The 27,500-nt window shown below is 44.1% G+C and overlaps 2 protein-coding genes and 1 long non-coding RNA gene across 7 annotated transcripts in view; 1 reads left to right on the top strand and 2 right to left on the bottom strand.

Annotated features, from left to right (window-relative positions):
• The window catches only part of axl (AXL receptor tyrosine kinase), a 76,242-nt gene extending 74,345 nt beyond the window's left edge, over nt 1–1,897 (top strand). Inside the window, exon 20 of the mRNA XM_076282973.1 lies at nt 39–1,897. Coding sequence (XP_076139088.1) covers nt 39–603 — 565 coding nt within the window. The 3' untranslated portion in view covers nt 604–1,897. The remainder of the gene's footprint in view (nt 1–38) is intronic.
• An 11,596-nt stretch (nt 1,898–13,493) lies between these two features.
• On the bottom strand, nt 13,494–16,602 carry LOC143122147 (uncharacterized). The gene is made up of 2 exons (XR_012986603.1): nt 14,997–16,602; nt 13,494–14,949 (listed from the first exon to the last, which is right to left on the bottom strand). It is a non-coding gene; the product is annotated as an uncharacterized LOC143122147 (long non-coding RNA).
• A 150-nt stretch (nt 16,603–16,752) lies between these two features.
• The window catches only part of LOC143122146 (muscleblind-like protein 1), a 112,023-nt gene continuing 101,275 nt past the window's right edge, over nt 16,753–27,500 (bottom strand). For 2 of the 5 annotated variants that reach the window (XM_076282967.1, XM_076282972.1), the window contains 7 exons: nt 27,394–27,500; nt 25,070–25,220; nt 22,715–22,750; nt 20,501–20,586; nt 18,846–18,890; nt 17,731–17,807; nt 16,753–17,056 (listed from right to left, as the gene is read on the bottom strand). The exon at nt 27,394–27,500 is cut by the window's right edge and continues 133 nt beyond it. In XM_076282967.1, coding sequence (XP_076139082.1) covers nt 17,751–17,807; nt 18,846–18,890; nt 20,501–20,586; nt 22,715–22,750; nt 25,070–25,220; nt 27,394–27,500 — 482 coding nt within the window. In that variant the 3' untranslated portion in view covers nt 16,753–17,056; nt 17,731–17,750. The remainder of the gene's footprint in view (nt 17,057–17,730; nt 17,808–18,845; nt 18,891–20,500; nt 20,587–22,714; nt 22,751–25,069; nt 25,221–27,393) is intronic. The other 3 variants (XM_076282968.1, XM_076282969.1, XM_076282971.1) reach the window with 3 other exon arrangements.

Genomic DNA, 27,500 nt, shown 5'->3' with positions numbered 1-27,500 from the left:
CTCTCCCTCCCTCTCTCTCTCTCCCTCTCCTCCTGCAGTTACTCCCTCATGTTCTCCTGCTGGTTCCTGAGCCCTAAGGACCGGCCCAGTTTTGAGGTTCTGTGCTGTGAGCTGGAGAAGGTTCTGGAGGAGCTGCCCGACCCGCAGGACCCCGACGAGATCCTCTACGTCAACATGGAGGAGTCGTCCGGCGAGATGGGCGCCGTGGGCGGCCGCGACCCCAGCTGCCCGCTGGGCGGCATCATGAGTGGCCTGTCGGGCCTGTCCCTGCCCATGATGCCGCTCACGAAGGACTCGGTGGCCACGGTGGACGTGCACGCCCCTCACCAGCCCAACCGCTACGTGCTGTGCCCGCAACACGAGGCGCCGTCGCAGCCACGGCCCCTGCTGACCGCCGCCGACTCGCTGGAGTCGCTGCAGCTGCCCGCTCTCGCCGGACCCCCCTCCTCCGCCACCTGCTCCTCCTCCGCCTCGCCCACCCCCACCTTGCGGCTGCAGCCGTCCGAGCGGTCCAGCCCCGTGTCCCCTCTGGACCTGGACGACGATGACCACGGCGCCGGGCACGTGGGGCCCGCTGCAGTCCGGAGAGTGCCGTGGCAGTGACCTCTGACCTCTGCAGAAACATTCTATAGTATTTTTCAACAGTCCCCCCTTCACTTTAGTAATTCCCCCAACCAAGCACAGGCAGCCACTTGCTTAGCACAAGGATATGATTTGGACTCCAGAAGGTGTTGAGAGATTGAAAAAGCCCGAAGTGATTCAGATAACAGGCCGGCCTGCAGTATACTTTTTTTTTTTTTTGCACAAGCACAGGGGAATCCCCAACCACACAAAACTTCCGCAAAATAATTTCAACGCCAATGCCAAGACACATTCCTAAACATTTAAAAATTGGTTGAATTTGCCTGCATGTATTTTTTGATTATCCCAGATTTGAATTGAGCTCAATTCTAAGCCTAATCTAAGAGAGACATTGTTGACTCCCCCAAATGCCCCCAATGCCCATTACCTGCCCATTATCTCTCAAACTGATCAGAGTGGGTTAGCTGGCCTGATAATCCTGAAGACATGGCAGCATTGGGTGCCTACATTACCCAGAAGCCCCAGCAGCACGAGGCGCCTACATTACCCAGATGCCCCAGCAGGCTACTCCCGTTCTCATCAGCGCCAAATGTGCCGACCACAGGCCTCAGCAGTGCCAGTCCAGAGCCCAGACCTATAAATAATACACTCAGGAGGTACGCTGTCCACACACACACACACACACACACTGCTAGTGGTGCTCCGCTCCAAAGGAAACTCAAGCACTTCCCAGACTGTACACACACACCACACCTCATGCTGAAGGGGAAAAGCTCTGAGGCAGCCATCTTGTTGAGCGCACAGCCAGCCCCTCAACATCTGGACCTGACTGGACATCTGCAGAGAATCAACCAACTCCACCTGCTAGGGCAGTGCCCTGGTGCTATGTGCACATTCCACACACACAGACAGATGGAGAGCAGAGGGGGAGAGGGATGGGGGTGCACCCTTAGGAGCGGAGAGGGGGAGAGGGATGGGGGTGCACCCTTGGGGGCCTGAAGCTGCTGTTGCTCCTGACTGACGGGGTCTGTTCTGCTGTAGGAGCGAAAACGGGCAAAACGAGGGTTCGCTGGTGCAAAGACCGACAAAGACACATTTGGAGGCGGAGCTTGAGGAGAAGAGAGATGTCTCTTGGGCTCTTGGTAGCAAATGTATGTAATGTAAATGTGTTTTATTGTTGTGCAAGGTTGGGGGTTTCCTGGGGCAAATTCCTGATTTCTGATGAATATTTGTGCCTTACCTCCCCAACCTTCAACCCTTCCCACCCCACCCAACATCCCTCCCCACCCAACTTCCCTCCCCACCCTACAACCCACCCTACAACCCTCCCCACCCTATAACCCACCCTAGAACCATCCCCACCCAAACCCTACAACCCACCCTACAACCCTTCCCACCCCACCCAACTTCCCTCCCCACCCTACAACCCACCCCACCCTACAACCCTCCCCACCCTACAACCCACCCTACAACCATCCCCACCCCACCCTACAACCCTCCCCACCCTACAACCCACCCTACAACCCTCCCCACCCTATAACCCACCCTACAACCATCCCCACCCAAACCCTACAACCCACCCTACAACCCTTCCCACCCCACCCAACTTCCCTCCCCACCCTACAACCCACCCCACCCTACAACCCACCCTACAACCATCCCCACCCCACCCTACAACCCTCCCCACCCTACAACCCACCCTACAACCCTCCCCACCCAACCCCCCCATCCACCCCACTTGGAAAGTTTGCACTTACACTTCCAGCGTAAGACAGCCATAGGCCAAATCACGCGTACGTGAGAAGAGGAAGGTGATGAACAGGAGCGAGGGAACAAACGATGGGCAGAGAGAGGACTGACACGCCCGATGGGCAGAAAGAGGACTGACACGCCCGATGAAAAGATTGTTTTTTTCCCCTTTATCTTTGGAAGGGTCGATGGGAAATGTTCTGCCTGCCGACAAGAGTCACATGCCTATCCTACATTCCTTCCGATATCACGCGTCTTCCAGCCACGAAGCTTCTCCAGCGTCCAGACGCGTCCACAGGAAGCAGCCATGGTGTGTTTCCTAACTTGTGCGCCCAGTTGAACTGCATTCTGGGTCAGCGAGACTGTGGAACGGAGCTCCAACCTGGGGCTATGGGGAGGACTCTGAACTCGTGTTGAACCCGAGGAAGAGGCCTCGGAGGTGGCTGGGGAAGGGCAGGGGTCATGGGGCGTCCTGCAGCATCGCTTTGGGTCAAGTACTGGGCCTCTGTACGGTGCTGCACACTCCTGGCTCAAGCACAGTGTTATTGTGTATCTGTGTGAGTGTGAGTGTGAGTGTGTGTGTGTGTGTGTGTGTGTGTATGTGTGTGTGTGTGTGTGTGTGTGTGTGTGTGTATGTGTGTGTGTGTGTGTGTGTATGTGTGTGTGTGTGTGTGTGTGCGCACGCGTGTGCGTGGTGTGTATGCGTGTGCTTGTGTGTGCATTTTTGTATGTGTGAAAACGTTGCACTAATACTTTTGTATATTGTTTTCATCTTTTTTGTAACATTTTGTTTCCTGTTATGTTGTATTTTGGTATGTGATTACCAGTGAATTCTAGTGAACATTCATACACAATGAATTTGATATATGGATATAATTGATATCACAGGCTTGCCAACCTGTTCATGAAAACATGACATTTTGATATTTTGTAAAAGAAAATCACGTGGGAAAATGAACATGGTAGAAATGACCATTCCAAATGCACGTGTGTCCAGTAGTCCACCATTTGTGCACATTCCCCAACAGACGCTGCTGCCTCAGCTCCGAAAGCTACGTTGCATCAGACGAAAGCGCCTCGCTTTGGGGTCAAGAGAAAATAGTTCCATAGCAGACACCCTCCGTAGCACAGGCACACTGCCAGCAAGCAGGGGCTAGCTGGGCCACAGGCCTGCAATGGCCCCTGGTACGCTTGGGTCAGCCTTTGACTCGGTGCTTTATGGTACGCCTTCATGTTAAGCTGTTTTTGTTTCACATTTTAGACCTCTGTAGATGCTAAAGAGAGAAATGCTGAAGGAGATTAAGACTGAAATCCAGGAGTTGTTTTCTAGTCACACTTTCATTTGCATCCTATAATAGCATGACACTGATATAACCATGTCCCACGTATGCCCTGGCGCATGAGAGGACAGCATGTGGCACCACACAGGACCCTATGGCAGTCTCATGTGGCTATCGTTGGTCCACACAGGACCCTATGGCAGTCTCATGTGGCTATCGTTGGTCCACACAGGACCCTATGGCAGTCTCATGTGGCTATCGTTGGTCCACACAGGACCCTATGGCAGTCTCATGTGGCTATCGTTGGTCCACACAGGACCCTATGGCAGTCTCATGTGGCTATCGTTGGTCCACACAGGACCCTATGGCAGTCTCATGTGGCTATCGTTGGTCCACACAGGACCCTATGGCAGTCTCATGAGTCAGAGTGTTTGATGCTACAGCAGATATGAGCACATGCTGTGGGTTCTAGTCATGGAACACACCGTTCTGTGTGTTCTGGTCATGGAACACGCCATTCTATGGGTTATGGTCATGGAACACACAGCGTTCTGTGGGTTCCGGTCATGGAACACACGGCGTTCCGTAGGTTCTGGTCATGGAACACGGTGTTCTGTGGTGGTTGTCTGACCAGTGTTATATCAGTAGCATGTTAGAGGGTTCAAATACAGTGTCATTCATCTTCAGCATCGCACTGCCACATATTTTATGATGCTTTTTTGTCCATACATAGAAACACTCACACGCACACACACACACACAAAGTGTAACTGATTTGGGAAATACCACCTTGTGGAGTGTGGAAGTCGTTTAATTGAAGTCTGAATTGATGTCCACAGTATGAGCTGCCAGTGTGCCTACCAATGCCCTCATTAACATGCAATCAAACTGTGAGCCAATCCGTGACAAATGTGTTGATTACAAGAAAGTTAATTAAATCAAAGGCTTCTTTTAAAGATTTCCAATAGGTACATGCTGTGGTATGTAGTGCAGTTTTATATTTCACACATATCACACACACATTTCTTCATCACACATACAGAAACACACACACACACACACACACACACACACACACACATACACAGACCTTGAGGTCTACGAAGTGCCTTCAGTATAAAGCCAGTATTTTGCTGTGTATTTTCCAATGAGTTTGTTGCGTTTAGTTTGAATAATCCATTCAATTAGTTGATAAATGATAATGTATTAAATGTTGTTGAAATTACACTCATTTTGTTATCATTGTCGATGTAATTTTGAAAAACAAATTTTATATGCCTTTTCTATGAAATAAATAGCTACTTCATTCACAGTTTAAGTGATGAGTTGTGTGTCTCTCCCTCACACAGACATGTTTGCAAAGACCTAGGTACGCATTATGATCTCAATGGGGAAAAACATTTTGTAATGTTTTTCCTGCTTAAAAATAGTCACTTAAACAAAATTAGTGAAGATTTTTAAAACTATATATTTTATTTTATTTTTTATAAAACCGTTGCCTGTAGGCAACATTGTACCATAATAGAAAACATTATAAACTATGTATGTTTTCTTTTTACCCGATAATATTATTTATTGTTCGCAAAAAAGTAAAACAAAGTATTGTATCATTTTCACCCGTTGCCCATAGGCAACATTGTACCGTTGTGGAACACTAAGTGCATGTTAAATGCGCTTTAAAAATAAAACTGACTTGACTTGACTTGACTATCATAACCAAATCATAATATCTTCAAATCATCATGTAGATTGTTTTAAATGACTGTTTATTCAAATTAAAAGTATGAATGAGTAAAAAATCCCCTACATTCCCTAAATTATATCATGTATGGCCTATTGTTATTACATAATGGTACAATGTTGCCTGTGGGCAACATGCAGATTTTTGTTATTTTTTAAAATATACACTTCACTTTTCTAGGGAGAAAATACATGATACCCAGCCAAACGTGTGCATCTGCTGAAAGAAGGGCCAAAATAGCCGCCTGTGGGTCATGTGACCACTATTTTGCATTTGCATTGGTTAGTATTGAGTTGTCCAGTTCTTAAAGAGGTATTTACTTCTTTAAGGGATGTGTCTTTTTATTTCAACAAGGCAAAAAAGGCTATGTTGCCTACAGGCAACACCACACCGTACCATTTAGGTTTACATTATTCATTCATTACATTATTCAGCTCATGCCATAGATCTTCAATATTTATTCAAGAGTATTTGCTTAGAATCACATACTCATACAACAGTCAAGAAGTTCTAAGGAAATAGGGAGATGGCGTTCGAGGACAAGGTGGCCCTGCATTATATTAGTAAAGGCATCCTATGCAGTTTCAGGACAAGGTGGCCCTGCATTATATCAAAGGAATCGTATGCAGTTTCAGGTATTTTTGGCGACTCTAAAGGTCCCCCTAGAGTGGGGATATATTTATATTTTACTTTGCCGTTGTAAATAGCCTATTTTTCTTGGTTTGTTCCCCCTGTACACAATGAAAATTATTTGGGAGGTGAAGGACTAACATCAGATTTTTCAGGATTTTCAGGATAATTACCAAACACATTTCACATGTCAATAAAGCCGGCTGATATCTGATAAACGGGTCCGTACCACACACAATAAGCGGACCCGTATTGCATATGATAAGCAGATCTGGAACACGTCAGTAACACAGAGTATCATACGGAACTGGGCCAGTCTTAGCCCTTATTGGAACCAGATCCGTCAAACGGATCCAGACCAATTTTGGACCGATGTGCGTTTGGACGTCGGATCAGGTGCATTATGCAGATCCGTGCCGGATGTTGTGGTAGGTGTGGCCCAGTTCCGTCCCAGTGTATGTTTGCTATCTGGGTTCACAGTCTGGTGCAGTCTGGTGTGCATGAGAGTTGTAAACATTCAAGTCTCCTCAATCTGTCAGACTTGCCAACTGGAGCTTTAAGGTAAAACCTTTGCATAGTGTATGTTTACATGTCCTTGTCTCAATGCATATTGTAACTACTGATACTGGTACTACTGGTAATTGCAATTAAATATTGAATCAATATACTATGCAAAAAGTGAATTTTGCTCAATTAAAGCTTTAAGCAGTTTTGATCAAATAGGTAGACCTATTTATGTGTGAAAAAGAAAATCTGTTTGACATATGCAGAGTGCTAGGAACTATTGTCAACAGGTTTACTGAATAGGCAGGCTGCAGGTGAGGTAGATAGATAGATAGCTAGATAGATATATAGATAGATACTTTATTGATCCCCAAGGGGAAATTCAAGGTCTCAGTAGCATACAGACATCACACACAACATGCACTTACAGCAGAAAGGGTAAATATAAGTATATACATATAACAAAACTCCACTGTACAATAGTGACAGTAGAAGATAAGAAAAACTAACAAAACTAAATACTAAATATACTATATAAATAAAATAAAACTAAATAAAAAACGAAATACTAAATATACTATATAAATAAAATAAAATAAAATAAAAGGTGTGTGCAGGTGTACTGAACAGGCAGGATGCATGTGGGGTGTGTGCAGGTGTACTGAACAGGCAGGCTGCAGGTGAGGTGTGTGCACTCCCCTGCTCACTTGAGTCTGCTGATTCAAAGAGTGTTTTCAAGACCGAGCTATTTATTCATCTGTTTACCTGGCCGTGGAGGCAGCAAACCCTTTGACTCGTATTTACCCGTTTTCTGGGCTTTCAGAGCGGCCATCTCTCCCAGCTGCATAAAACCCCACAGTGCTACAGCTGGACTGCGCACACCGCAGCCAACCAGCCGAAACTGGTTTCATTTTTGATATTTGCCAACTTCTCTTTTTTATGTACCTCCTGCTTCTCTCTGTGTTCATTTCTCCTCACAGCACTTTTTTTGCATGTGCCTTCTTTCTCACAGGAAATGAGTGCTGTTAAATCCTTTCATTAAAAAAGACGGAGAGAAAAAAATCAGCCTAGCTCTGCAAAGCCACATTGTGTGCGTATGCTAGCTCTGCAAAGCCACATCGTGTGTGTGTGCTAGCTCTCCAAAGCCACATAGTGTGTGTACTGTATGCTAGTGTGTGTATGCTAGCTATGCTAGGGGGCAGCCGTGGCCTACTGGTTAGGGTTTCGGACTTGTAACCGGAGGGTTGCCGGTTTGAACCCCGACCAGTAGGAATGGCTGAAGTGCCCTTGAGCAAGGCACCTAACTCCTCAGTGCTCCCCGGCGCCGCTGTAGCAGGCAGCTCACTGCACCGGGATTAGTGTGTGCTTCACCTCACTGTGTGCTGAGCGTGTTTCACTAATTCACGCCCAGACAGCAAAATATATTTGGGCCAGATCTTCATTAGCATTTGGCGCAGATCCTCTAAACGGACCTGCCCCGGGGTCATTTCTTCCAACGGGCCAATACCGGAACAGGTTGGAATTACGGATCAGAGACAGATCTGGGCCAGAACTGGCCCAGTACAGTTAATATTGCCATGGCATTTGGTGCGGATCTGGCCCAGACTCATATTCTATATCTGGGGCTCATCTGGCCCTGGTCTGTGATTCATATTTAAGCTATCAGACAATTAAGACCCACACAATTTGTAATTTTCAAAATAGTTTTTTATTTTAAAAAGGCAAAAGAGAACACTGTGTCCGCTAGCCTGAGCTTAGGCCTAGGCTTACCACATAACAGAAACCAATATGTAAAATATAAGGCTTAGGCTATGTTGATAAACAAACTCCGCTAAACGCACTGAAAGAAAATGTAATGTTAACATAGTCCGTTGCATCTAACCGGCTGATGTCCCGATGATGATGACGACGGCGCTCAGCTGTGTCGGAGGAAGATTACTGGCAGTCTGGGGAGCACTGAAAGCACAGAACAGTTGGGCGATCCTGCAGATCAGCAGGTCGGTGGACTTTGACAGCGACAGTTTGTTGTTTCGTGAGAGTTGTTCGACGTTAGCTAGGCTACTCAATCCAGACTGCAGGGCAGGCTGCTATCATGGCAGCTCGCAGGTCAGCAGCAGTTCCTTGGTCGCGGCAGCGGCAGATCTCTCGCAGAGGCTAGTAGCTGTCCTGAGAAATATTTTCGAGCAGACGGTGAATAGCAGCGCCGTTCACGGATGGATGTCAGAGGACCAGGGCAAAAACTAGCCCAATGGACTAACGTTAAAGTTAGGCATCAACCTGCGATTCTTCCTCACTGCTCCTGTGAGACGTACAAAAAGCACACAAAGCAAAGAAACAAAGAGTAAATATTAGATTCAACATCCAAAGATTATTTATTTTATAACAGTAACGTTATAGTATGCCAACAACGCATTGCATCCCAAACCGGATAAACTGGAGGACAGCGACAATTCTTGTGGACCTTCGATAAAAGGCTTTACAGCCAAGTTTTTCCAATCTAAATCCATTTTAAACAGGCTTAAAAAACACTGGCCGTCTAAAGCTACCTGCAGTGCTACTAGCAGCAAGGCTAGCGACAGACAAATGGCTACGAATTTGTAGCTAACACACAATGGACACGATATTAAGCGATTTTGGTGAATAATAAGCAAAGCTCACCAATTTAGCCTTAAAGCTCATGTTCACATAGTTGTGGATGCATGTTTAAAAGAACCTAGACTACAAGCTAACCGTAGCTAACAGTTACTACCCAGCTTGTCTGGCACGTTTCAGGTTGTCAGAATTTCAGAGTAAACTAAGTTTGTAAACTTTCATGTTTAATACAGAACAGGCCTAAATATTTAGCAGACTAAAATGACATGAACACCAGTTTACATTTAAAATGATACTTGTATAATGTACTTACCAATAATCACAAAGACGGTGCAGCCTGTCTTCCACTCTGCATAATCACATAACGTAGTTGCAGTTGCAGGTTTATGTGGGGGAAAAGTGTTCCGTTAGTTGTGGCGCGTCAGGTCTGCGCAGCTCCTGAGGATCTGGCCCACACCCGCCGGGCGGACTCAATTCAGTTGTGGTGCGTCTGGTCTGCGAAGCTGCCCCGGATAGGCGCCGCACCCGCTGGATGGACTGTCACAGTCAGAAGCTACAGACAAGTCTGGCGCAAAGTTGGTGCAGATCTGCATAGTGAGTGCGACTGCTGCGCGAATCTGCCGATTCAAAAACGGATCTGGCACAGATGTAAATGCTGTCTGGGCGGATTGGGATAAATGCAGAGACCAAATTTCCCTCATGGGATCAAAAGAGCAGAATCAGAATACTTATACTTTAGCTCTGCAAAGCCACACAGTGTGTGTACAGTATGCTAGCTCTGCAAAGCCACATGTGTGTGTGTATGCTAGTTCTGCAAAGCCACATAGTGTTGTGTGCTAGTGTGTGTATGCTAGCTCTGCAAAGCCACATAGTGTGTGTATGCTAGTGTGTGTATGCTAGCTATGCAAAGCCACATAGTGTGTGTGTGCTTGGCTGGACATGACGTGGCAGACACAGCTCCAGATCCAGTGGGGCTGCACAGGGTGAAACATCGTCAGGTGTTTGGCAGATGCCGTCCGCTCATTGACCTTCAGCGAGGGCTTTAGGGGCTGCCGAGGATGACCAGCGTCAGGAGATGGGTCAAATCCCTCCCGGATCTCCGTCTCTAGAGCGCGGCTTTGGCATGCAGCCCCGCTGGATCTGTTTGTCTGCTGGACTGTAGGCTGGGCGCTCGCGGCCTCCAGGGTCATCCTGCTCAGCCCCGTGTGGTGTTCTAAATCTCTGTCTCATCGTCTGTCAATCAAATGTGTCTGCCATGTGCCTGCATCTGTTTTAGTATACACAGACAGCTGGCATGAACTTATATTGTGAGGCTAAAGACTGAAAACATCAGTGAAAAACACTTTAAGATGTGTTTGTTTAGGATGATAGCCTCATAAATAATAATAATAATAATAATAATAATATGGGAACTGGAATGGTTGATTTCAGCAACATTGTAATAAAATATTTGTTTTCCCAGATCACCCAGTTTCGCATGACCTTGCGGAAATGAACTCAAGGTCAGTGAGTTCTAGCTGAAGTGACATGCTAACAGTCTTTAAGCTCACTCCAGCACACATCTGGCTGTGTAGGGGGATTTAGGGTGTTGGACTAAGCACACAACAAAACAAGCTCAAACAGCTGAGCTTAAAAAAACAACTGCAAAACAGGTGTGTGTGTGTGTGTGTGTGTCTCTGTGTGTGTCTGTGTGTGTGTGTGTGTGTGTTTGTTTGTTTGTTTGTGTCTCTGTGTGTGTGTGTGTTTGTGTGTGTCTCTGTGTCTGTCTGTGTGTGTGTGTGTGTGTCTGTGTGTGTGTGTGTGTGTGTGTGTTTTACAAGAGGAAAAACATCTTTATTTGCACTGCAAAATACGTAGCATGATAAATACCCTGACATGGCAGCTTGAGATTGATTCACTTCAGTCCAAATGAAGACATTCATCTTTGTTATTGAAAACCCAATACTACAACAGAGAAGGCAAAAGGCACCGTTGAAGTGCCATTGGTTGAACACTAAAGTGAAAAGAGAGCATTTTTGACAACCTTTTCAGTGTAATGTCACTGAACGAAAACGTTAGGTCTCCTTCAAAGCCTGCTCCACTTCAACTACATGCTGATGAGGTGTGTGTGTGTGTGTGTGTGTGTGTGTATGTAAGCTCAGTCCCTGTATTAAGGCACCTGCGTAAGATTAATTGGTTTGGAGCGTGGTCTCTCTGCAAGAGTGTTGGAACATCGACAAGCTCTGATGTCTAATTAGAAAACTAATTAAAACACAGCAAAAGGCATTTGTATGAAATCACCAAATGCCAATTTGGAGCGTGACTGATTGGCTTCCACTGTTGTCTTATGTCCAATGTCACTCTGAGGTTTACAGGCGTCTAAGGAGCAGGGATAGTACATGGCATAGTCACCATGGAGTGTCTATCAACAGACAATAGAACAGCAACAACAGGAACAATCAGCTAAGTGCAGGATTAATGTCACAGCAGGGAACCAACACAAATACATATGGACACAAATACACATTCTTAGAGCAAATCCACTTTTATTTAATTCATTTATATATTTTTTTTATAATTTTTTTCCTCAAAATTCATAACAGCAAGAATAAAATAAAGTCTTAAAAGCAGACTGAAAAGGTTCTCATTGTGTAGCGATGTTGTGCCTGATGAAGTCCTGTGATTAAACATACAGAATGCTGTCTGACGGAGTTCTAATTTCGAGTTTTTACCAACCTGTGGAAGCCTAATTGAGTGGATGCATGCTGCAAAAAGATCACAACCAGTTGAATCTGCTGAAAAAGTTGTCTCCCTCTCTTTCTCTCTCTCTCTCTCTCTCTCACACACACACACACACTGTTTTGTCTATCTCCATATCTCAGGCTGATTATTTTGTCGGTTATGGCTTAAGATTGTTGCATCTGTCTGTTATGAGTCCAGGTCATCAAGGTTATTTTTCCAACACCTGGGCTACACGATGGAAACCCCTTCGTAAGCTCTAAATGATACCGTTAGCTTAAACAAACCGCAGCAGAGGACATAATACATTATTAAGCACTACAAGCAGAACCAAATCAAATAAAAAAGTGAAGTCTCAGATTACACTGTATCATAAATGTGCACATTCATTAGGTGACAAAGTGACCGATCCCACCAAAACACCAGAGCTCAACTCCTTTGGGTGGTTGACACATCAACCATCTGACCCTGACCTTGACTGTCACCTAACAAAATACAGTTTCTCCAAAGGTCATTGAGATGGCCGAATAAGGGCCAAACCAGAAGAGAACCCAATCCTGCTGCCGTGTTAATACTCTGTCTACAAGTCAATGTAGTGACTATCACTTTCATCTACCTCAAGCACGACTAATGAGCAGAGAAAACATACTTATAGCTATGGTGTGTCTACTGTATGTGTCTGTACTGTATTTGTGTACTGTATTGGATGTTACTACTCTTATAACCGCAGTGAGTCTTTTCATAATCTTTTTTTAAACAAATAGTTTAAACATTGTTTATTTTTTGTACTCTTTTTTTTCTCTTTATGTCCATTACATTGATATTATAACTGTTTACCATAAATAAGTTCTGTTGTATAACATGTTTATGTATTCAATATTACTCTGTTTTTCGAAAGTTAATATCTTTTCTTCTCATCTTTTTAAAATCTCAAGATATCTTGTTCTTCCCCCTTAACATGCAAAACCCCTGGGGCTGAAGTTATGGAACGGTACTGGGTTTTGGATTCATATTTTTTAGTGGGATTTGACCTTTGACCTATGGTATGGTCCTGCCACACCACTGCTATGTGGGTGATAGCAAAACGCTCCATCCCATCGATGGCAGATTGTATGGCGACCAATCAGTACGCCTACACAACATTTCAATCTGTCCCCCTGGCAATCTACAAGCCGCTGACAAAAAAGCGAAGCAACGTTTGTTTTGTTTATTCTCTCACCATTTCCAGAAGAAGGGGGAGTGGAGGGGGTGGGGGGGGGGGATATCCGAGTTCTATGAGTGCCACTTTTTGCAAGCAATTTTTTTGTTCTGCCTGTCTTTTTTCTTCTTTTTTTTCAAATTATCCTTAGCAAAATTCCTCATATTTATAGATATTTTTTATTATTCAAAATAAGATCTCAATATTATACACGATTCTCTCTTTTTTGACTATATACAGAAGTGCAAAAAAGTCAACGTTCATCCCCTACATTCCAACTCGTGCTTGTAATTGACCAACTGTGTGGGCGGTGAAAGGGAGGTCTATCTCAGAGCCATGGCTCTTCCTCCTGCACACCTCATGCCTCCAACAGAATGGTCTTATGCAGCTTTTTTTTCTTTAAACAAGGCCAGGCCTCTAAGGGAGATTGGAAATATTTAAACAATAGTTACTATTTGAAATCAACACAGTAGAAAATACCTCTAACATCTAAGAACTATATACTGTAGCTGTATACTTTTTTTTCCTTCTTCTTCTTCTGTTTCTTTTACTTGTCATCTAATTAGAATGACTAGATACAAACCAGACACTCACTACAATGTTATACTGTTATTAGCAGTTGCTGCTGCCTCTGCAACAGCTCAATGTCTTCCTTAGCAAGTATTTCCTCATGTAAGATATCCATATAAAAGATCTTTGTTCGAATAATTCAAACATTTACGGAAAAGTAAACAAAATTCTTACATTTCACTAAAAAATAAAAGTTATTTAGTTTACAATTATACCACTAATACTCAAATAAAGACTACATGGATATTCAAAAAAAAAACGGAGTATGTTATGGTGAACACAACAAGCACACACTACCTCTAATTGCTCATCCTACAAAAGTTTTGTAAAATCGAATACAACAAAAAAACAGTATCCAAGCTTTTAGTACTACGAAATAAAAAACACAATTACTTTAGTAAGGAACCAATAAAGAAACAAAGTATCTTGTAACACCGTGAGATCAAAATGATGAGACGGCATAAATCATTTGGCAAATAAAGGTGAACACAATCCTGTGAGTGGCATGGGCTGTGCTGTGTCAGAGATGAGCGTGTGGCATAGGCTGTGAGTGGCACAGGCTGTGCTGTGTCAGAGATGAGCGTGTGGTTTTGAAAATGGCATACGATGTGGCACTTGAAAAATCTCACTGTGTATGTGTGCTCTAAGGCCTTGGTTTACAGAAACATACAATCATTTCATGTCGCCCTCTTGCCCCCGTTGTGTTCCGTACGCTTGCCCCTGTTGTTCCTGCTCTAGACCAGGTGTGTGTGGAGTGATGCCGGTTTCAACCCAGAGGAATACATTAGGCTGAAAGACATCAACAGGCACAGGCCAGCGAGATGGATTCCATTTAAGCAACTTGTAGTTTTCCCAAACGTAAGTGCGTGACTCTTACTCTGACACCCACACAGGTGTTTCACTACGCCACCCACTCAGCTAATGTCCAAACCAAACAATCCATTAAACCAAACAAACAAACACTATGGAAAAAAAACAACTTTGGCTAAATCTGTGTTTTAAAATATCCACTGACACACGACTAAAGTAACATCTTCTGACAACAGGAAAAAAATATTTTAAATACATACCAGACCCACAATCTCTTAATCTAATTCTTAATTTTCAAGAACATGAAGAACAATCAAATCATTACAAAACAAATAATAATAATAAAAAAACACAAAACACAGTGTCTGCCCTGTCATCTTCTCCACATATTCATTTGGTTAAGCATGCATATATTTATATATATATATTTATGGATTGATTTATTTATTTATCTAGAGAGAGATGTATCAGTTTGTCTGTCTGTTCCCTCTCTTGTTTTCCTCAGTTCAACCCTGTCCGCTTCCCCCAGATTTGAGAAGAGCAAAGCACGTTCAACATCTCTGGGCCAATAAAGCCTTTGAGTCTGCAGACTGCATGTTCAACATCTCTGGGCCAATAAAGCCTTTGAGTCTGCAGACTGCATGCTTCTGAGGAGAAACAACTAACAATCTCAGGGAAACAACACATTGGATGTGTGAAGAGAGACAACAACACAACAAATGAAAGGAAACAGGGAAACAAATGGCAACTAGTTCTGGAACTCTGTCTCTCTATGGCACCGTCAGACACAATCACTAGATCCGTAATGGCACCGTCAGAACACAATCACTAGATCCGTAATGGCACCGTCAGAACACAATCACTAGATCCGTAATGGCGCCGTCAGACACAATCACTAGATCCGTAATGGCACCGTCAGAACACAATCACTAGATCCGTAATGGCACCGTCAGAACACAATCACTAGATCCGTAATGGCGCCGTCAGAACACAATCACTAGATCCGTAATGGCACCGTCAGAACACAATCACTAGATCCGTAATGGCACCGTCAGAACACAATCACTAGATCCGTAATGGCGCCGTCAGAACACAATCACTAGATCCGTAATGGCACCGTCAGAACACAATCACTAGATCCGTAATGGCACCGTCAGAACACAATCACTAGATCCGTAATGGCAAATGGATGCAGACACGTGTTGTTGTGCATCTGTAGCTCCTGTGACAGGAAGGCAAGAAAGAGATGCCCCAAAGAGCAGGCTTCGCCCAAAGAGCAGGCTTCGCCCAAAGAGCAGGCTCCACCCAAAGAGCAGGCTCCACCGGACTGGATTCAGACCCAGAGCGGATTCAGAACCGAAGCAGAGTCAGACCCGGTCTTGGCTGGATGCAGTTGCTCGTCCACTGCAGTTCGGGGTCACATTAGAGACTTAAAGGCATAATACAGGTGAACACATGGCCAATGGTGTACACTCCTCCTGTGTCTCTTTCTCTCTCTCTCTCTCTCTCTCTCCTTCTCTCTCTCTCTCTCTTTCTCTCTCTCTCTCTTTCTCTCTCTCTCTCTCTCTCTCTCTCTCTGTCTCTCTCTCTGTCCCTGTCCCTGTCTGTCTCTATTTGGATGAGAAGTATCGTGTATGGCACTTGATGTGCAGTCTGCAACACGAAAGCTAAGAAAGCCTCAATGTGCTTTAAAAGGTTCACTGCAGCGCGTTTGAGCCAGAAAAAACATTCATCTGTCATGAAGTGATGATTCTGAACCCCACGCACCTGACCCCTGACCCCTAACCCCACCCGTACACCCACCCCACCCCACCCCTCCGACCCCCTTTGCCTTATACAATCGAGGTCATTAAGGAATAGTGCAACCTACTGAAAGTATACTGTGTGCATGCAAAATGATCTAAGACAATTCTTCGCTATGACAATTCTATTTGTTTTGTCATCGTCTCTGTGTTTTATTACACTTTTTATTGTGTAAACTACAAAAGAAGAGAAACACACACACACACACACACAGACACACACACACACACACACACACACACACACAGACACACACACACACATAATAAGAAATCATTTTAAGAGTTATTTCTTGGTCTACCGATGGACTCAAAAGTAAAGAAAAATCCAAAGGAACTGAAGTCCGGCTAGGACAGACATGTCTTGGTTGTTTGCATTCATTATGAGCGATGGGCACACAGAGGTCACCAGGAGCGATAAGAAATACACAGTGTGGCTGACCCCCAGCAGTGTGGCTGACCCCCAGGTGCCCTGATGAGCCCGAGAGGGGGAGAGGGGGAGAGGGGTCGGGGGAGAGGGGGAGAGGGGGAGAGGGGTCGGGGGAGAGGGGTCGGGGGAGAGGGGGAGATGGGGAGATGGGGAGAGGGGGAGAGGGGGAGAGGGGTCGGGGAAAGTCTGTGTCGACCCAAGGTGGCATGCACGACAATGTCATTCAAGGAAAAGAAATGTGTGTTTTACGGTCTTTTGTGTGTTTTTACGGCCTTTTCTTTTTCTACGGTTTTCTGCTGCTTCTTCGCCCTCATTTTCTGATTCTTCTTCCTCATCTGTTTTTTTTCTTCTAGTTGTCATCGTTGTTGTTGTTTATTAATTCCTGTTGGTGACTATGCATTCATGGTGGTGATCTCCAGATGGTCACACATCAGTTCACTCCGACACGATCTGCAAAGCAACACAACAATGGCACGCTCAATATAAAAGCATTTTCACTCAACAAAACAGAATCAATGAGGATTCTATTTGGGCGCATGCTTGAGGCCAACAAAATACTCTTCTATAAATATCTGACTCTGCCGCCATAACTGCGTGGGATGCTGAAACTCTTAAATCCTGCCAAGATCACCATTACAAGTCAAACAAGGGAGGACTGTGGAGGCACTGCCGGCCAGCAAACTCAGGAATTCAGTAAAACACAATTTGTGTTGATGTGTAAGTATTTGTGTGTGTGTGTGTGTTAGTGTGTGTGTGTGTGTGTGTGTGTGTGTGTGTGTGTGTGTGTGTGTGTGTGTGTGTGTGTGTGTTAGTGTGTGTGTGTGTGTGTATGTGTGTGTTAGTGTGTGTGTGCGTGTTAGTGTGTGTGTGTGTTAGTGTGCGTGTGTGTTGTGTGTTAGTGTGTGTGTGTGTGTTAGTGTGTGTGTGTGTGTGTGTTAGTGTGTGTGTGTGTGTGTGTGTTAGTGTGTGTTAGTGTGTGTGTGTGTGTGTGTGTGTGTGTTAGTGTGTGTGTGTGTTAGTGTGTGTGTGTGTGTGTGTGTGTGTGTGTGTGTTAGTGTGTGTGTGTGTGTTAGTGTGTGTGTGTGTGTGTGTGTGTGTAAGTGTGTGTGATCATGGGAACTTACTGCTCGCGAAAGTGGAACGTCTACATCTGAGTCACGTATTTGTGACTAGTCAGATGCTCAGCAGATATTATTGGAATCTAGGGGGAGGAGAACACAGAGCACACAGAACGTCAACACTGTGCAGGGAAACCACACACCAACAAATGACACAGGTCTTTACAGACTCAACAACATCAGGTGCTTTTGTGTTTTAAATCCCCGTCGTAAGAGCCCTCAGCGTAGGATGAGCAACGCATCAAAGATGGAGCGGAGCAGAAGAGTGGGGCAGGGGAGGTGTTTATCACTAGAGGCTAAAGACTTGGCCCACGCTCACACACAACTGTTCTTCCAAGAAGGCCCACAACACGTGCTGTGTGACAATGTTGGAAAGCCAGAGAGTTAGAGTGAGAACGCTAACGCTACACGTAAGAACAGGGTCTCCAGGACGGCCGCTACAAAAGCACTACTACTTGAATTTCCCCTTGGGGATCAATAAAGTATCTATCTATCTATCTATCTATCTATCTATCTATCTATCTACTGTAGGGCTTCTATGCGCAGGACTTGTCTGAGCTGAGAAGGATTGAAGTAACTGGACCAACATTACCCCAAATAGTAAAGCTCATGTGTTTCTGTCCACTTCTTAATTCATCTTATTTTAACCCCCCCCCCCCCAACATAGAACAACACTAATTTCTCCCTCTTAAGCCAGATCACAGCAGCACAAAAGCAGATGTTTGTAAGGGGTTGACAGTGTGTGTGTGTGTGTGTGTGTGTGTGTGTGTGTGAGAGAGAGAGAAAGAAAATCGTGACCACCGAGCCTTGTGACACAATCAGCAAAAGGCGACAGAAAAGTACAGAGAGAAGCAGAGATTGCTCACATTTATCAGAGGCGACCAGGGGAACGAGCCGTGCAAGGAGGCTGTGTGTGTGTGTGTGTGTGTTAGTGTGTGTGTTAGTGTGTGTGTGTGTGTGTGTGTGTGTGTGTGTGTGTGTGTGTTAGTGTGTGTGTGTGTGTTAGTGTGTTGTGTGTGTATGTGTGTGTGTGTGTGTGTGTGTGTGTGTGATGTACAGGACGCAGCATATAGAGAGCACTTTGTTATTAGTCTAAGGATGATGAGCTCGTTCATACATACCAAATGCATATACTCATGGGCTGTCGACTTTGATACTGGCGAGTCCTCAAAAATGAGAAGGGAGGAGAGTTTCAAATGAAATTGGGCTCAGATGCTCCTATCAAGGACCGTAATAAATACACTTGTCTGTAAGGACCGTAATAAATACACTTGTCTGTAAGGACCGTAATAAATACACTTGTCTGTAAGGACCGTAATAAATACACTTGTCTGTAAGGACCGTAATAAATACACTTGTCTGTAAGGACCGTAATAAATACACTTGTCTGTAAGGACCGTAATAAATACACTTGTCTGTAAGGACCGTAATAAATACACTTGTCTGTAAGGAGCGTAATAAATACACTTGTCTGTAAGGACCGTAATAAATACACTTGTCTGTAAGGACCGTAATAAATACACTTGTCTGTAAGGACCGTAATAAATACACTTGTCTGTAAGGAGCGTAATAAATACACTTGTCTGTAAGGAGCGTAATAAATACACTTGTCTGTAAGGACCGTAATAAATACACTTGTCTGTAAGGACCGTAATAAATACACTTGTCTGTAAGGACCGTAATAAATACACTTGTCTGTAAGGACCGTAATAAGTACACTTGTCTGTAAGGACCGTAATAAGTACACTTGTCTGTAAGGACCGTAATAAGTACACTTGTCTGTAAGGACCGTAATAAATACACTTGTCTGTAAGGACCGTAATAAGTACACTTGTCTGTAAGGACCGTAATAAGTACACTTGTCTGTAAGGACCGTAATAAATACACTTGTCTGTAAGGACCGTAATAAGTACACTTGTCTGTAAGGACCGTAATAAGTACACTTGTCTGTAAGGACCGTAATAAATACACTTGTCTGTAAGGACCGTAATAAATACACTTGTCTGTAAGGACCGTAATAAGTACACTTGTCTGTAAGGACCGTAATAAATACACTTGTCTGTAAGGAGCGTAATAAATACACTTGTCTGTAAGGAGCGTAATAAATACACTTGTCTGTAAGGAGCGTAATAAATACACTTGTCTGTAAGCCTGTACTGTATGGTTTCACTAGGCTGTGCTTTATTTCTATGTCTTTTCTGAAAGGCTAAACAGAGCTGCTGAAGATGCCTAAGATACTGTAGCAGGATCTGTGGCAGCAAGTAGGTCAACATGATGGGGAAGCTCCTTCTGAAAGACCTGCCTCACGCAGGACCCTGCTGCTCTATAGGGCTACGGGTCAGAGCTCAACCCCCCCTCCCAAACAATCCAGAGGCTATTGTACAGACCATGATTAGGGGTTATGACTAAATCCATTGGGGTGTACTACAAATTGACCATAGGGGTACGTTAATACTAAATCCAGAGGTGCATTACTATTTGGCAAACAGAGGTAAAGGTTTGTGACGATTGCTTTTGCCTTTGCTTATCATTTAATGTCATTGGTTGCAGTTTAAAGTGAACAATTTAAAAAATTTTGCTTAAACAAAATGTCCACCGGGAATGTTCACCTCTGTTTGTCCAATTTGAAAGCACTTCTGCCTTTAAGAAGTGCTTTCAACATACCACTGAACTAAACTTGACCAACACAAAAACAAACAAACAAACTTTACAAAAAAAATGATTCAAAACAGACATACAAACAAACGTGAAACAAAGGCGTTTTAAGGGAGCAAACCTGATTGGCTGTGGCGAAGGGTACACTTGAGGCGGATGAGGCGGCAGCGGACACAGTGGCTGGCGTAGCACCGTGCATCATGGGAACTTGGTCGGGGGAAAAGCAGAACAAGGCAGATGAACAGAGAGGTGTAGACGTGACATTAAAACAGAAAGGATCACATTGTTTTGACTGAATGGCCGTGTGATGAGTAGAGATTAACGTCCAGCTCTATCGGTGACAAGCTGTCTAGTACATTAGAGAGACATGCTGTTGTACTGCAAAGCAAGGGGCCACATTCCACAGCGAGGAAAATAGATCAAAACAATACCTCATTGTAATGCAGTACATTTAACATCAGTAACTTTGCATACATTCTACTCTGTTCTGATGTGCATTTAAAATTTTTACTCAGTAAGAGGGGAATTCTGGCATACAACAAGTAGCACAATAAACAGATTTAAAACACAGCCACTAGTTTATATAAATATATATATTTAAGTTTCGATGAGAGGGATACATTCTGGCATGAGTATTTACTTGTATGAATGTAACTGTTCTAGCTATAAGACAAAGTAATGACAATGTTTCAGCACTCAATGTTTCAGCACTGAGGGCCAGATGTACTAACGCTTTTGCGCCCACTTCAGACGTATGTTTCACAATGTGCATGTAAAATCATTGCGAGGTATGTACAAACAGGCCGCAATGATGTAAAAGCGCAAACTGCCTGTCGCGGGAGCTGAGAGTGGCAGATTGCGTTTGTCATGTCATGCATATGCATTCTTGGGAGGATCCAGGGGAAAGTGGGAGTTTAGCGTAAAAAGATGGGAGGGGAAGAGTAAATAGCGCCTAGTTATGTATTCCGCGGTATGTACAAAGACTGCTCCTGAAAGCGCACGTCTATTCTGCGCCTAAATACTTCCGCCTTGTAAAAGCAGGTGTTAATCCAAATTGCAGTTCAACGCGTCAATAAGAGAACCTTTCAAAGACAACAGAATCACTATTTAGAGCACCAGTTTTTTGTGGTGAAAGTATTTGTATTACCAAAAGCAACCTTAACTTTCGTTGGCCTTTCGAATGTCTTACTTTCACTTACACGTCATTCACTTAAACTTTCCTAATTGCTAGATTTGACCAATCTTCCATATCCTTCGTGCACACGTAGTTTGAGTAGAACTACTGATCTTCATTATCTCCCTGCTTGTTTACATCTTATCATGTATAATATTATTTCATGATCGCTAAACGTTTGATTCTTTTTAATGTTGTCATCAGTTTACTTCATTCAACTGGGCTTGTATAGGCGCTGCCATTCAGTTGTGGATGTTCGTAAATTGCGTTTATGGGCGGAGAAAGGCAGAGAAAGGCGCAGTTTACACTTAGGATTGAACTATTGATAAATACGACGGAAACTTGGGTCTGACAGCGTTCGCAGTCTGCGGCATGTCCATGACGCTGATACCGCTACGTTCGCAAATGTACGTACATCTGGCCCTCAGTGTTTCAGTATTCAATGATTTAGCACACAATGTGCTCAGTGATTCAATAGTCAGTGTTTTTGTACTCAGTGTTTCAGTACTAAGTGTTTCAGCACTCAATATTGTAGTACTCAATGATTCAGTACACAATGTGGTCAATGTTTCAGTATTCAATGTTTCAGCACCCAGTGTGTCAGTACTCAATGTCTCAGTACTCAATGTTTCAGCACTTAGTGTTTCAGTACTCAATGTGCTCAATGATTCAGTAGTCAATGTTTTAGTACTCAGTGTTTCAGTACTAAGTGTTTCAGCACTCAATGATTCGGCACACAATGTGCTCAATGTTTCAGTACTCAATGATTCAGTACACAATGTTTCAGTACTCAATGTTGCAGTACTCAATGATTCAGTACACAATGTGCTCAATGATTCAGTACTCAATGATATAGTACTCAATGACTCATTACTCAGTGTTTCAGTACTCAGTGTTTCAGCACTCAATATTACAATACTCAATGTGCTCAATGATCCAGTAATCAATGTTTCAGTATTCAATTATTCAGTACTCAATATCAAACTATAAACAGGCTCTTCTGGCTTACACTTTCTTTTTTAGTCTCTCTCTCTCTTAGTGTCTCTCTCTCTCCCTCTCGGCATGTGGTTTGGGACAGAGTGTGAGTGCCCATAAAAGAAAGAAAAAAAATGACAAAAAAAACAAAACACACAAATTGAAGAAAGATACACCAGCACCTACCAACACTTGTTGCAGGTGTCATGCACAATATTGAGCCTGGTCGTCATGCATTGTGACAGGAGGAGGGTCGGAAAGGGGGAGAGTGAGGAGGAGAGGTCACACAGGCCAGCACACCCAGTCATTAGAGACAGTGGACGTAGAACAGACAAGGAAGAGAGGTCAGGAGGTGCAGAGGACACAGTTTCTCAGCCATTTCAATTAGTCTACAAACAGTGCTGAACAACTTGAGACATATTTATCTGGGGTCCTGTGAAACTGTACAACATGCTGTTCTGTTCTATTCTGTTCTATTCTGTTCATGTCCTGTGCAACATGCTGTTCTTTTCTATTCATGTCCTATACAACATGCTGTTCTATTCTATTCATGTCCTGTACAACATGCTGTTCTGTTCTATTCTGTTCTAGTCTGTTCATGTCCTGTGCAACATGCTGTTCTATTCTATTCATGTCCTGTACAACATGCTGTTCTGTTCTATTCTGTTCTATTCTGTTCATGTCCTGTAGAACATGCTATTCTATTCTGTTCATGTCCTGTAGAACATGCTGTTTTATTCTGTTCATGTCCTGTAGAACATGCTATTCTACTCTGTTCATGTCCTGTTGAACATGCTGTTCTATTCTATTCTGTTTATGTCCTGGACATCTAGTTAGGTGGTGGATGGATGTGGCCTGCCTGTGTGTGTGTGTGTGTGTGTGTGTGTGTGTGTGTGTGTGTGTGTGTGTGTGTGTGTGTGTGTGTGTTTGTGTGTGCTGAACCCATCCTGGAGTCTGCCAAGCACAAGGCAGTGTGCGCTGTGCCCACTGATCTCATGGAATCAATAGTGCTGGCACTGGGGCTATTTTTAGGGCCCCTGATGGCATGGAATCAATAGTGCTGGCACTGTTTAGGACGGTTCCTTTCTGAGTGAAATGAGTGAAAGTATTGCTAAGAGCTGTTTGGATTCCCTCAAAGGGATGATCCAGAGTTAAAGCAGCCTGGGGTCTATTTATGGACGATAACATGTTCAAACTTCTGTTCGGGAGCAAAATAATGTTAATCGCAGGAGTTTTGAGCTAGACTGTGGTTTGCATTAGCAACTACATTAGCCTGTAGCAGCGGGCATGGGGCAAATCAAATAAACTGACGAGGCTCAAAATCGCCTTACACTTTGGTGGATTGGGTGTACAGAGAGGTTACAACAAGGACTGTTTCTGAAGGCAGCGCATTGCCTTACTTCGTGTTCTGGTAATGTTAAATCAATAGGCATGTTCAACTTCGTCCAGGGTTGTGTTCTGGTAGAGCTAAATCAATGGGCACAGTCAACTTCTTCCAGGGTTGTGTTCTGGTAGAGCTAAATCAGGGCACATTCAACTTCTTCCGTTGTTGTGCAGATCTGGCTGGACGTGATGCTTGTTTGTATTGTAAGATGCTGCCAGATCTGTGCAGTGCTACCAGAACTCCAACACACCCACTGATTTGAGCTACCTAGCTAAAGCTAGCTAAAATAGATAGTGAAGTTGCAGTGGTGCTTCCACAAGGTTTTTGTATCGCACTGGACTGAATTTCCTAGAGCTTTATTTGTTGCTGAATGATGGATATGGATAATGTGGATCAGTATCTCTTTTGTAGGTCATAGCATGCTGAACTAGGTCATAATTATGCCTTTGTGGAACTCAGCCCAGGACAGAGGGATGAGAGAATGCAGTGACTGATTAGTGTCTATGTTAGTGGTTACACAGCCAGTAAACCATGTGGTTAGCATACAGACATGTTATTAGCCTGTGCTAAAACCCTCCACCCACTCACGCCATAGTGCACTAGTGAATAACCACAATAGAATTACTCACTATAGAGTAAATAACTACCATAGAGTTACTATAGAGAGAAAAACCACCATAGAGGTACTCATTATAATGAGTGCATTATGTATTGAATAAGTTGAATTTAATTTCCCCAAGTTACCATTGTACCCAAGTTACCATTAGGTCAATGTTGTTTTCTGTGCCACCGGAAGGGCCATTGAAATGGCTATAAGGGTCTATAGGGAATAATCACCATAGAGGTACTCATGATACTGTATAGCGCACTACTGTATATAGGGAATAATCACCATAGAGGTACTCACAATACTGTATATAGTGAATAATCACCATAGAGGTACTCACGATACTGTATATAGTGAATAATCACCATAGAGGTACTCACAATACTGTATATAGTGAATAATCACCATAGAGTTACTTATGATACTGTATATAGTGAATAATCACCATAGAGTTACTCCGGATACTGTATAGCACACTATGTATGTCAGGGTCTTGTGGGGTCAGGGCTGAAAGGTCAAAGGTGAATGTGTGCGTGAGGGCGCCCCCTACCTGACGGTATGAAGGCGGCCTGCTGCTGGAACTGCATGTTGGAGAGAGCCTGGTGGTACTGGAACATGCCAGCGTTGAACATGGCAGTGGCACCGTTGGCTTTTTCAAGTGCGGGTCTCTTTGGTAATGGAGGCAAGATGGACGGCAGTCCCTGCCAATCAGATGGAGGGGAAAGGGGGGGGGGGGCGGAGTGACAGGTGAAGTGGAGAAATAGAGAGAACATACATCTTGTTAGAGGTCAAGAAAGCACCTTTGCCATGTATTGCACATCAATGTCTTTGTTTTAACAACCAGCAAGCAAGCGCTGGGCTACTCTGCTCTGTTTAAAGCAAGACAGTGGTGCAGACACTAGACTAATGTGCACATCAATGAATATATACCATGTCATAAACAAACGACGCACAAAGAACAACACCACCATAGTAAAGTATACAAATAAGGCAGGCATCATTCTCCCAAAGCTGTACTCAAATAGACATCGACTCTACACTGCCACTGTGATGCCTAAGGGATTCAGGAAGATGCTCCAGACAGAAGCCGAATCTCAGTCACACCGAAACCAGACCTGAGCCAGACCTGAGCCGAACCTGGACCGGAACTGGCCACTGATTGGCCAGGCCCATCCCAAATCAGGGTCAGATCTGTCTCTGATTGGCCAGGCCCATCCCAAATCAGGGTCAGATCGTCTCTGATTGGCCAGGTCCATCCCAAATCAGGTCAGATCTGGTTGAGGACTGAAACTCGGTAGGAGAAATGGCCTTTTAAAGCATAACAAGGGCAAACTGAAGCAACAGGGGAAAGGAGATTAACAAGGCTGCGCTACTCCTTGATAGAGAAGTCTACACCATGTTAACTCCTGCTCTATGGGAGCACCCATTCCCAAACTAGACATGCAGGACTATAAGCTAGAAACAAGGATCAACATGCAAGATAATTAAATATTACTTTGACTCTCACATAAAAGAAAAGTCATGCCACATTACATGTAACATACTACTAAATGTTCCTCCAATCTTCTTATATTGAGGTAGAAGTGATGAATTGACTGTGATGGGCTAGGCTTATTTGTTATTCTGAAAGACGGCCAGTCGCACACAATCCTGTGGTTGGCTTTGAAATGTTAGACATGCTGTTTTAGAATATTCAGAATATACTGTTTGTGTCACAGTCAATTGATCACCCCGTTTATGAATTCTTTGCACAAACGGAAAAACATACAAAGAAATAAAATAGAAATAATAGTTAAAATAGTTAAAATTAAAAAATGTTTTAGTTTATCATCTATCATACAGCTACATGCCAAGCTAAAAGGTGAAAGGTCATAATACCAGGTCAAAGGTTGTCTCGAGGGGTCGCTTCAGTGATTTGACAGCCGACTGAGTCTTAATTAGCAGGCAGCGAGCACATGACGGCAATGGGCCAATGGGGTTCAAGCGCATTAACATAAACAGCAAGCAGAGGTGCATCATGGGGGCAGCAGTGCAGTTTGGGTAGGTGAGAAAACAAACAAACAAATAAACAAAAACAAATCATCGGAATGCAATATACAACAACAAACAAGACTAATGCATGCACAGTAACGCTACTTGTGTTGTTTACTGTCATAACTACCGGCTTGGTGTAAAGAACAGACGGTTATTTACTGTCATAACTACCGGCTTGGTGTAAAGAACAGACGGTTATTTACTGTGCTTGGAAGAGAGAAGCTTGCTACAGCTACTGCTCGCTCACTGGTTCTACTTTAGCAAATAGCAATTAGGTCACAAAGAACAAGCCTACTGTTTTTTTAGGGTCCACAGTCAGTGGCACAAAACAATACATGTAATGAATTCAATTATGCCTTGCACAGCACCCCCTGGTGGTCATCAAGAGTGCTTCTGGCCACTCCGAGCCTTATGTGTAAAAGGAAAGTGTTTGTTTGAAGTGAATGGTGATAGCGGCCTCATTAAACCGACTGCACTTCAGGAGAAGTGGCCTGACCAGGGGGTGGCAAAAGGCATAACTGGCATCACTGGACCGAGTGACACTAAGCACCCGTTCAACAAGCATTTCTGGTTTTGTAATAAACCGTTATAACGCATGTTATAACACTTAGTTAGTAGAGGGTTAATTACAACACACTGTTATGCACATGTTGGGCTTTGAGAAGAAAAAAGAGTAAACCATTAAAACACACATTACCTTTACAACTGGTCATGACTCCTAGAGTGAGGAGGGGGGAGCGGTGCTTGGACTAGGTGCTGTCGTGGTGGACGAGGTGGAGAGGGGTGAGGCTATGCCCTGATTGGTCAGTGTGAGGGGGGGGTTTGAGGGGGCGGACCTACCATAGCGGCGGCAGCGGCCGCCTGGTTGACCTGGTGCTGGGCAGCCTTGATCTTGGCCTGCAGGTGGGGTGGCGGGTGAAAGTACTTGCACTTGTCTCGGGTGCAGC

This window comes from Alosa pseudoharengus, unplaced genomic scaffold (genome assembly GCF_046254945.1).
Source record: "Alosa pseudoharengus isolate Yale_2024_CS ecotype anadromous, Long Island Sound unplaced genomic scaffold, YU_APseudo_1.1 YU_APseudo_1.1_scf_13, whole genome shotgun sequence".
In the NCBI taxonomy this organism is placed as follows: domain Eukaryota; kingdom Metazoa; phylum Chordata; class Actinopteri; order Clupeiformes; family Clupeidae; genus Alosa; species Alosa pseudoharengus.
The sequence above is the reverse complement of the archived record's forward strand: the minus strand, read 5'-3'. Positions and strand labels throughout refer to the sequence as shown.